The 10683-nt window shown below is 39.9% G+C and overlaps 3 protein-coding genes across 3 annotated transcripts in view; 2 read left to right on the top strand and 1 right to left on the bottom strand.

Annotated features, from left to right (window-relative positions):
* Positions 1-4508: 4508 nt before the first annotated feature.
* On the top strand, positions 4509-6889 carry LOC118744193 (putative elongator complex protein 4). Its single transcript, XM_036477025.1, has 5 exons — positions 4509-5100; positions 5174-5209; positions 5278-6191; positions 6251-6485; positions 6542-6889. The coding sequence occupies exons 1-5, from the start codon at positions 4986-4988 to the stop codon at positions 6625-6627; spliced, it is 1386 nt and encodes a 461-aa protein (XP_036332918.1). The 5' UTR covers positions 4509-4985; the 3' UTR covers positions 6628-6889.
* A 1523-nt stretch (positions 6890-8412) lies between these two features.
* LOC118744194 (tetraspanin-11) lies at positions 8413-10659 on the top strand (the record flags this gene model as incomplete). The annotated part of the gene is given in 2 exon segments (XM_036477026.1): positions 8413-8562; positions 9519-10659. Coding segments are annotated over 2 exon segments (1017 nt in total). The 3' UTR covers positions 10479-10659.
* LOC118744192 overlaps positions 10571-10683 on the bottom strand; it is a gene marked incomplete in the record, with an annotated part of 6385 nt that continues 6272 nt past the window's right edge. Inside the window, 1 exon segment of the mRNA XM_036477022.1 lies at positions 10571-10599.

Raw genomic sequence — 10683 nt, 5'->3', positions numbered from 1 at the left:
ATTCTAGTAGCGTTGGACCTGTCAAAGGCTTTTGACACTGTCAGCCATTCCACGCTACTGGAAGATATAGAAGCTTCCTCTCTCTCACAGAGGCTCAAGCGGTGGTCGGCAAATTATCTAAGTGGTCGACACTCGTCGGTAATGTTTAGAGACAAATCGAGCAAACTTAGAAAAATAAAACAGGGGGGTCCCCAGGGTGGTGTCCTTTCCCCACTACTGTTTAACTTTTACATTTCAAAGCTCCCTCAACCACCAGAGGGAGTCTCGATTGTCTCTTACGCCGACGATTGCTCGATCATGGCGACTGGGAATGGAATTGATGACCTGTGTTCGAAAGTAAACGGATATCTCTCTGAACTTTCTCGCTTCTTCACTGCAAAGGGTCTAGCCCTCTCCCCTACGAAATCCTCTGCGACCCTGTTCACAACCTGGACGAAGGAGGTCAGGCTACCGCTAGGAATTCACGTCGATGACACACCAATTCCGACGGTGAATAATCCTAAAATACTCGGAGTAATATTCGACAGCCTGCTCTCCTTCTCTGCGCACGCAACCGCTATTGTCAATAAAGTACGGAGCCGCAACAAGGTCCTCAAGTCGCTAGCCGGCAGTACTTGGGTCAAAGACAAAGAAACGTTGCTGGCAACATACAAGGCAATAGGCCGACCGGTTTTAAACTACGCAGCACCAGTGTGGTCGCCGGGGACTAGTAGGACGCAGTGGACGAAGCTACAGACGGTACAAAATACAGCACTTAGGACAGCGACCGGATGCCTCCTGATGTCACCAGAACACCACCTCCACGATGAGGAGAAAATGCTCCCAATTAGGGAGCACAACACGATGCTCTGCAAGCAGTTTCTTGTTAGGAGCCACAGATGTGGCCACCCAAATAGACAGCTGCTTGCAGAGAAGCTCTCTCCGAGGCACGTCAGGAGGCATCTATATGAACTGACGGACGAAGTCCAGAGGTTCATTAAGCAGCCTCTGGACCCGTCAACTCACAGACAGGCCCTGAACGGCATTCACAGGGACGCAGTCTCGAGTTATGTAGACTCAAGACCTGTGAAAGCCGTTCTAGGCACACAAACACCGGACATTGACGCGACGGAGCTCCATCTGTCTCGGGAGACCAGAACAACAATAGCCCAACTTCGCTCTGGCTACTGCAGTAGGCTGAGTAGGTTAAATGCGGATGTGCCGAACGAATGTCCGGCATGCGGAGAGACCCCTCACGACTCGAAACATCTCTTCGCATGCCCGGAAAGCCCCACAACCCGAACGGCGTCGTCCGTATTTGCCGACCCCATAGAGGCTGCACGCTTCTTGGGGCTGCCGTTAGTGGAACTCGACGACAACGACTGAGATATCAGCCGATCTGGGCGGGGTTGTTGTAGCCGCTACAACAACAACAACAACAGTACTCGGCGACGGAGTCTCTCTCCCACCACAAATCCAACACCGAATTTGCGCTCCTTTACATGGCAGCTGTAGTACATGTCACAAGGCCACAGACATTGCTTGCCTTGCCCCGTCCAACACATTTTTTGGATGGCGGTGATGTCAGCTTTTGTCCTTACGAGGACATCAACCAGCCGGGCAGAGGCACCTTCCCCATTAAGGGTCCGGACATTCCAGGTGCATGCCCTCAAATCTTAGTCCAAGCAGACACCCGCTTGCAGCCGCACCTACTGGTGAACAGACGCTGCAGACTTCAGTGAGCCCTTAAACCGAATAAGTCGTAGTGGCCCCACCGAAGCTTCCTCTCTTTCTCCCGTGACCCAAGGCTCCACTCCGATTGGTTACCGCACCTCGCACATGGGTTGCTCACGTTGCCCAGAGTGCGCGAAAGAGCACGCAAGAGTCGGGATTGAGTATAGCCATGCAACTGTAACTGCATACCCAGCGCAACGACTATACCCCATTGCACTCCAAGATAAACCTATTTGAATATATAATAAGATGGAAAATACTTGTTTTCGAAGAAAATTGCATCGGGAAATAACAAATTAATCAGATGTTCATAAAACTAGCAACTTCTTGCTGGTTTCGCGTTTTCGTACTTTCTTGCATTAGGAGTTAATATTGGCTTACTCTCCGAAATTTGATTACTGGCATGTTACTGGATATTATTTGTTGGAGAATACGAAAACAAAACTTCTCTTGAAAATTTTACAGAAATATGACGTCATAGCCCAGTAGCGAAGATGGTCACTGGTGACATCGTCACCAATGACGAGTTAGTGACATCGTCGCACTTTCTGTGAATCCTAAATGTCATATAGCTGACAAAGACACTGGTGACGATGTCATGCAGGTGTACTCCTATCAAATACTTATAACAGACAATGTCTTGCAGCGGTCACTTAAAAAAAGTTCATGGCAGGACATTGTCGCTTGAATGTCATCAATAATCACTGCATGACAAAGTCATGTAAACGCCATCAACGACTAAATTACGATTTGTATGAAAAAGTCGTGAACGACTTGCATATAAATGAAGCCCAAAGTCAATAAAGACTTTACAAGACACTTAAGTGACTAATGCAGGACATTCGCTACGGGGAGGAGATTTTGTGTATTGTCTTACATATATACATACTGATAGACAAGGAGAACTTATACATGTTGGTGTTACTGGCGAATTTAGATTTACGCAGCGGCACTTCTTAATAAAATGATGTGTTTGTCTGGGGTGTTCACAGTTCGTTCCAAATTGTGTCTGAAAATGTAGACGTCTACATTTTGAGACATCTTTAGCATCAAACTGTGAGCACCCCTTTCTAGCAGTCGTCGGAAAATCGTCTCAAAACTTTGCTGGTGTTGCCAGACATTTCTTCTTTGCGTGCTTTTTTATATGTCGCCTTTCGATTTTGTTTCTGAAAAATTGTAATTATTTAATTTAATTACCAATTCCTAATATTTGTTATTTCTTTTCCTTGATTGGTTGCGCTCAAATTAAATTCAGATACAGAAAACGTGCCCAATAAATAAAAAAAAATGTGATTAGTATTGCCATAATGCAACCCTGCTGCGAGGATGCAAAATGTAGACGCGTAAAAAACATACCTTTGAGTGTGACAAAATGTAGACGGCGTCGCTTTCCAATTTTGTATGGGAAACAACAACACCACAAATTTTACGGTTAGAAAACGTCTTAAAATGTAAACGTCAACATTTTGAGACACTATTTGGAACGAACTGTGAACACCCAAATCATTTTGACATTAAGAAGTACCGCGGCGAAAATCTAAATTCGCCATTAACACCACCTTGTATAAATTCGCCTTAGGTCGGTGTTATGCAGAAATTTTGTTTGGCAAACTGCGTGCAATTGTTGTTGCAGCAAACTCGGAGAGAGCGAGTTTGGCGACTCTCACAGCAAACTAATTTTAGGTGCGTTCGTTTAAAATCTCCAGCAGAAACCAACCAACTGCCAAATTCCGGCGAAATGTCATCTGTTCTCTCACAAGAGAGAAATATCCAAAATAGTACGCGAACAGAAAATTTGCAGAAACTTGCAAGTTAGACGAACAGCTGATATAATTTTTGTTTACATACAAAAGTGTAAAATTTAAAACGTACGAAAAGTCGTCGCAAAGTGTTATACTGACACAGTTTATTGATTAAACAAATAACTACTTATTTCTTACAAGTTTAATTAGTCGCATTTTGTAATTTTTATCTTCCAAACCATCAAATTCAATTTTGTGATTTGCGTAAATGCCAACCAGCTGTTTTTGATCAGCTGTTTCCCTGTTGGCAAATTGCTGTTGGCAAAAATTTTTCCAACAGAAACTAACAGCTTCCCCTCAAAATGAAATGTCACTTTGCTCTCTCAATTTCCCCTACTTTGCAAGTTTTTTGCGTTCGCGAACGCAAAAGCCTGTAAGTTTTGGTTAAACTTGAACAATTAACAGCTACGCGAACGCACCTTTTGTTTGGTCAAACTGCAGCAGTGTTGTTATATACAAAAATTTTAAATTTTGCGCGTTATGTACATCTGAAATTCTCATTTCGTGTTGGCAATAGCCATGAAAACCATAATGAACGTGCAACCCTGTGCCAAACTCGACATAACCACCTCCGAGCAAACTAAGCAGCCGCCATTTAATTTGGCAAACAAAAGTTTGTCTGCATAACACCGACCTTACTGATAGATCTCTCTCAGATCTCCCCACTGGCAAATCTGCGATGACGTCATATTGACGTTACTCTCCAAAATTTCATATCAATCACCGCAATCTTGTATTCTATCGGTCTTGGCAAGTCCTTTATGGGAACCAAATTTGGCGATAACAGCTCAGTTTGTTTACTGGATATACTGAGCATAAAGCATTTGGCGATTCATATTAGTGGAGTAAAACTAAACAAAAAATCGCCTTGGTATCTTCTTCCGATACGAGTACTTTTATCGATATCTACTCAGTACTCGGTTCAAAAGTATCGATACCAAAATTACTGTGTATGGAAAGAAAAGTATCGAATTTGTACTAGTATTTACACGTATCGTTTCATCGCTACCATCAAGTACAAGAAGGAACATGGCCATTTCGTCAACGATAAGCTCAGATATACTGAGACGATAAGCAAAGGTGAAAATAGGGAGAACATTGTAGGTGGCTGAAGGAACGATAAGAATATAATAACGTGGAAAGGAGTAAAAACCTTTATTTATTATTTAAATTGATATACAACGAATACCGAAATAAGTGCTACGGGAAGATCGGTCAGCAAAGTTTTTCGTAAATTGGGTGGAAAAGCATAACGGCGGTTACTTACATTTTAGCGTTCCTCGCGCTTTTCACGTGAAAAACTCCATTGTTATAAGCGCCACCGGGTACGGGCTAAGAAGGCAGTGTTGTGTTTTGAAGCTACTAAAATAAGAGGTTATTTTGCGTAATTGCCTTTGGCCGTTGTTATATTGGATAAAAATATCGACAATTCTGAAATTTAAGACAACGTCATTTCCATAATAGCGTAAAATGTCTAGCTTTCGCAAACGGCACGTTCAAAAACCAATTCCAGGTACGCGCACGAGCCCACAAACTGGTCAAGTAATAACGTCAAGTGGCAATCCATCTCTAGACGTTGTTGTAGGTAAGTTAATAAAAACCACTTCCCAACAGATAAATCGAACTTAGTTGGTACTAAATTTTGAAATATCATTTAGGTGGCGGTTTACCTGTTGGTTCAATCTGTCTAATTGGTAAGTATTATTCATGTAATCAAAGTGCGAAAATTAGTTAACCTTCAAATTTTCTTACACTACTACAGAGGAAGATAAATACGTTACATATTCTAAGGTTTTGGCCAAGTACTTTGTTGCAGAAGGGGTAATTTCGGCCCAATCGATTTTCTTGGGTAGTTTGGATGAGGATCCACAGGAAATTATGTACAAATTGCCGAAACCACTTAATGACGATGAAGTGGAACTGGAGAAATCTGCCGAACAGGAAAAAGAAGAAACTCCTAAAAACGGTCTTCGAATTGCCTGGCGTTATAATGATCTTCCACCTGTGAACTCGGAACAAACTCCTAGCAAGATAGGACACCACTTTAACTTAATGGAATATATGGATAAAAATTTACAAGACTTTGTGGATACAGTGCTTTGGAATGGAAATTCGGATGAAGATGATGATAAATTGGGTGATGGTGAAGAGGTTTTCCTGCGCTCTAAGCCAATTGTTCCTCCAAAGGATAACGCCGGTGAAAACAATGCCAACAACAGAAATGAAAGCAACACTAGTTGCATAGAGGTGGATTTAGGGCAAGAAATGAGAAATGCAGCACCCGATGAATTTCATAGATCTACAAACCCATCAACAAGCATTCAAATTGCAAATAACGCTCAAATCAATCAGCAGACGTCCCCAAGTTCAAATTTAGATAATAAGATTCAAGCGCACTTACGTCTGCAGAATGAACAGAAAATTTTCAACAATCCGAATTATCAGCATCTCCTCAAATCGGTTCAATTATTAGCTAGGGAAGAAAAGTTTGCAACAGGCTCCTTGTTGTATCGTAACCTTTGTAGAATTTGTATAACATCACTGGGATCGCCGCTGTGGTACGACGAAAATTTTTCCCAAAATATTCTAAAGTTTTTAACAATTCTAAGAGCTATAGTTCGTAATTCGTCCTGTGTTTGTCTCATCACCATACCTATGAATTTGATCGCGAAGTTCGTAAGTATATATAAAACTTTGCTATGTAAAGTAATCTTTTCTAAAACGTTTCTCTACAGGATGAGACGCTTGTGCCGAAAATACGCAATCTAGTGGACTATGCTATAGAATTAGAATCATTTGCAGGATCAGATCGGGAAACAAATTTAACATTTAAAGAGTACAATGGTCTGTTGCATTTGCATAAAATAACAGCCGTTAATACTCTTACAGCGTATATACCGGAGACTTCTGATTTGGCGTTCAAATTACGGCGAAAGAAGTTCGTCATTGAAAAGCTTCATTTGCCCCCAGGTAAAATTTAACAATATTTAAGTATTTTGACTAGTTTTCAAGTTTTAATTTTACAGAGCTGCAAGAAGATGGTACTGAAAGTAAACATACAACTGGTTGTGGTGCTGGCGTTGCGTCCAGTGCTGCCTCCATGGATTTTTGAGCACCAACGACCAGTGTTCGGCGAAAGCATTTCTTGCAGTTCAACGATATACTTGTGCGCACGACAATGTAAGTGGTTGCTAGCTATTTGTATGGTGCAACATTAGCATTATCTATGTTTTAATGGTTCCACCATAGTCGACAGCAGGAAGGCGTACATTAATATTAAGAGTAACCTGAACATGAATAGCAATAATTGGTTAGCTTCATTCGTAAAATAAAAGTAATGTTTTTATAAAAATTATAATTTCTTCAGCAAATTATGCAAATTTTATTCTTCATAACTAAAGTTAAACTGTTTTCACGGTCAGAAGTACAAACATCACGATTCCAACAGGTACGGCAATTTGAGCAAAATTGGTATCTGTGTGGCGATTTGGATGTCAGGTTTATGCTGAAACACTTTGCACAAAGTTTTGTTGTCCTGAACTCGTTAAGCATTAGAATATTCACACTAACTTATTTAACGAGATAACGACGTTCACAATACCATGCAAAAGCGATAATCGAATAATAGTCGTTTATCTACTACCAGTCGACACTCGCAGTGGAGTGTTAATTTTTTAACCCAAATCACTTGATTATGGTCGATATATTTTAAGGATTACAATTAAAGTATTCGCAACCTTTTCATAATTATAATTAAAGTAATCGGAGGAATCCTAAAAATTTTCTGGCTTACAATTACAGTAATCATAAGTGCCCAGATCTGCATTTTTGGGAAGTTGAGTAATATTCTCCCGTCAAGCTTATTAATTGCATGATAAAATCTCCAAAAGGGTAAATTTTGAATCAACTTCCGTACGTGCCCTAATTATTCCATGCATTGATTTAAAAAAAAATAAATTTGTTCGCCAAGTTTACGGAGATCCCGAATAACGACATCCGTGATCGAATGAATGCTATTTTGGAACCGAATGAAAGAAATTTACTGTTGTTTTAAATTTAAATTGACTCTTTATCGAGTGCCGATATCAAAATTCCATGATTCGAGCCCTGGATTTTTATATTAGCTATCGACAACCAGTATGCAATAGTAAGCTTCCAGGATTATTTTGGCCATGGAAACTTCTCAAAAATCTTCTTGAGTTCGGACCCGGTGTAAAGTTATACCCTCTATTTGTATGATAAATTGAAGATTTACCCCGGAATATCGAGGGAAAGCTCGACCTAAAACCGAAGCGGTAAAACTCTGATCGCCAAGTACATATTTATTTACTTTATCTTTACATATTTTTTAGTTTTTTTTTCATTACTCTATTTAACCTTAGCAGCCGCACTAGCTATGGTAAGGGTTCCGCATCACAGCGCAGACACAGGAAAATCAAAAATTACATGAGTACACACATATGTATGTACACATGCATACATAGTCACTTCGACGTATTCGCGCGTTTGTATTGTAGTCGCTTGGAAAGAGCACAAAACCTATTGTCAGTTTGCTTATCTGCGCCCACAAAACGAGAATCATTGCGACCAGAGCGAAGGTGTTGTGCTCCAAACTACAGACAAATGAATATATGTGCATGCTCCGATCTAAATCGCTCTTTCAATCAATTGTTGCACGTTGAGTGCTCATCGCCACCAGAAACCCAAAACTCGTAAAATCAGTTTTATTCAGCGTACGCTTTGCAACGGTCTGACTTTTAGATGCGTATACAATTACAACAATTTACACTGGCTAAGCAGCGGCGCAATTTTAATTGAATATAAAAAATTTAGGGACTGATCTACTTCTCTCACCGCCTACGAAACCATTATCCACCATTACGAAACCATTATTATTATATTGCATCAAATTATAATCATCGGATTCTTCTTGCGGTTGCAAATGGGCTCGTCACTCTGATAAATTGATAGACAGAAATAAATTTAATCAATGGCGTTCTTGCACAATCACAAGGTTTTACTCAATTGTTGCAATCTTCTGTTTTTGGTAAGTCTAACTAATGTTAAACTATTTTCACGTACATACATATATAAAAACCTGTAGTTAGTCGTTATAGTAATACACATTTGTAAAAAGAAGCCATAATTTTAAGGCAGATTTTAAAAGGTTTTCGTTATACTTATCGGGTTTACGAAAAGATTGTCATAATTCAAAAAATTAAATTTTTTCAGGATACACGTTTATAGTCTTCAATATTTATTATGCATCATTTACTCAAAAATTTCGTTTCCTGAGTTATTAGTCTTTAGAGCGACATGTGCATACATATTGTGTGTATGTATGTAAATATCGTTGACTAAATATGAATGCATGTATGTACATACATACTAGGGATGTTTCGAATGTCATATTCTTGACATTCACGAATGCGAATGCGAATGTTAGGAATAACATTAAAAATACTATAATCAACTAAGTCATAGTTTAGTGCTTAACCTATACAGTCTTTTAAATCAGTAGCCAAAGTTCAAAAGGGGCATATTATATTAAAAAAAAAGTTATTTTGCTGTCTTTTCTCCCATGAGGTGATTTCTAAGATGCCGTCTGCACTTAACAATAGCTCACTTGAAACTGTGGGGTGGATGTCCATATGTATACAGTAGATAATTTCAGGAGTTAAAAGCCTTTCTGAAAGGCCTTCCACTCTACATTCCATTCTCCTTTCTTTTTTGTATGGAGTGGCACAAATTGAAAGGCTTCTTCTTTCGCTACCCATGGAAGGCCTTCCAAAAGGGCTTTTATAGGACATACTTCAGAAGGACTTTTGGGGGAGTTCTCTTAAAGTTGCTTCTTTAATTTATAAAAATCATACATCTTTGAAGTATTTTTGCTTGCGGTTTATATCAAACATGTGTTATTCTTCGGTGTTGTTGATTTTCAAATAATTTTATGGTTTATAAATTAGTTTTTATTAAAACTAGTTCACTTATTTTTTTTTTTAGTTTTGTGGTGTAACGCTTGTAGTTTCCGGTTTCTATTTGTTCACCGATTCTAAGCGTATCTTGCTCTCCCGCTTGCTAGCAGCTACAAGTGAACAACTCAACGATTTACCTCAGCCCTTATTTTACTATATTGCGATTGGTTTCGCTTTGGCAGGATTGGTGGCTGTACTCTCCGCCATAGCCGGCTTCTGGGCGTCTTGCTTGCACACCTACTGTTGCCTCAGTTTGTATTTCCTCGCCGTAATCGTACTGCTTTTAGCTGAATCGATGGTCTGCCTGGCAATCACATTGTGGCCACACTGTCTTGGAATAACCTTGGACGAGTCAAAAATGGTGAAGGCCCTGCAGGGAAACTATGGTGTTCCTGGTAAGGAGCAATTTACTATTGCCATGGACTTGGCACAAGCGCGATTCGGCTGCTGCGGAATGAGTAGTGACATCAATTATGATACATCTCTCTGGAAATTGCAGCGCTATGGCCAGCGCGAGTGGGTGGTACCGCTCACCTGTTGCATTTTAAAAAATGCGAACGACAAACTGTCCTACTTGGATCCGAAGCCAGTGAATGAGACACAATGTCAAACATTGCAGAAGGTGGATTTCGCCGACTATCGACACATGTCACCATGCCTAAGCTACTTGGACACCTGGTATCGTGAGCAGTATGTGGTGTTTTTGAGCGCTAGTCTCATAGTTGCTATTGTCGAGTTTTGCGTATTGCTAACTATCATTTTTAACTGTACAAAGGTACAAGAGTTACAAAACGTGAGAGGCAAAACCCGTCAAATGTTGGTGGAGAATATTTACGGACCAGTAAATTCGAACTTTGAACGCCATGTGGAAAATGCTTACTCTGAAGATTTCAAGGGTGTGTACATACAACCGCGTGAGCTCCATAAACAGAGACACAACACCACCTTTAAACCGATAGCTAAAGATTACAGTTCTCAGAAACGTTAGCTTAAGGGAAAAACGTGTCATGCCCTAAAGGTGCAATATGAACTTGTTGACAAAGTGAATTGAGATAGCCTGAAACTATGTGAGGCCGAAAATAAGCTTATAAGAATTTTGTATTTTTGTATTGTAATTTTGTACTGTATTTTAAGCTTATAAGGATTTTGTATTTTTGTAACGTAAATAAATATAATACCAAAGTGCAAATATA

This window comes from Rhagoletis pomonella, unplaced genomic scaffold (assembly GCF_013731165.1).
Source record: "Rhagoletis pomonella isolate Grant_MI unplaced genomic scaffold, Rhpom_1.0 Rhpom_scaffold_00008, whole genome shotgun sequence".
Taxonomy (NCBI): domain Eukaryota; kingdom Metazoa; phylum Arthropoda; class Insecta; order Diptera; family Tephritidae; genus Rhagoletis; species Rhagoletis pomonella.
Note: the sequence above shows the minus strand (reverse complement) of the source record. Positions and strands in the feature narration are given on the sequence as shown.

Excerpts from the sequence above, each read along its gene's own strand:
- LOC118744193 (XM_036477025.1), top strand. The coding sequence starts at position 4,986 with ATGTCTAGCTTTCGCAAACGGCACGTTCAAAAACCAATTCCAGGTACG. Across the intron at positions 5,210-5,277 it reads TGGTTCAATCTGTCTAATTG|AGGAAGATAAATACGTTACA; the intron begins GTAAGTATTATT and ends ACACTACTACAG. Across the intron at positions 6,192-6,250 it reads TGAATTTGATCGCGAAGTTC|GATGAGACGCTTGTGCCGAA; the intron begins GTAAGTATATAT and ends GTTTCTCTACAG.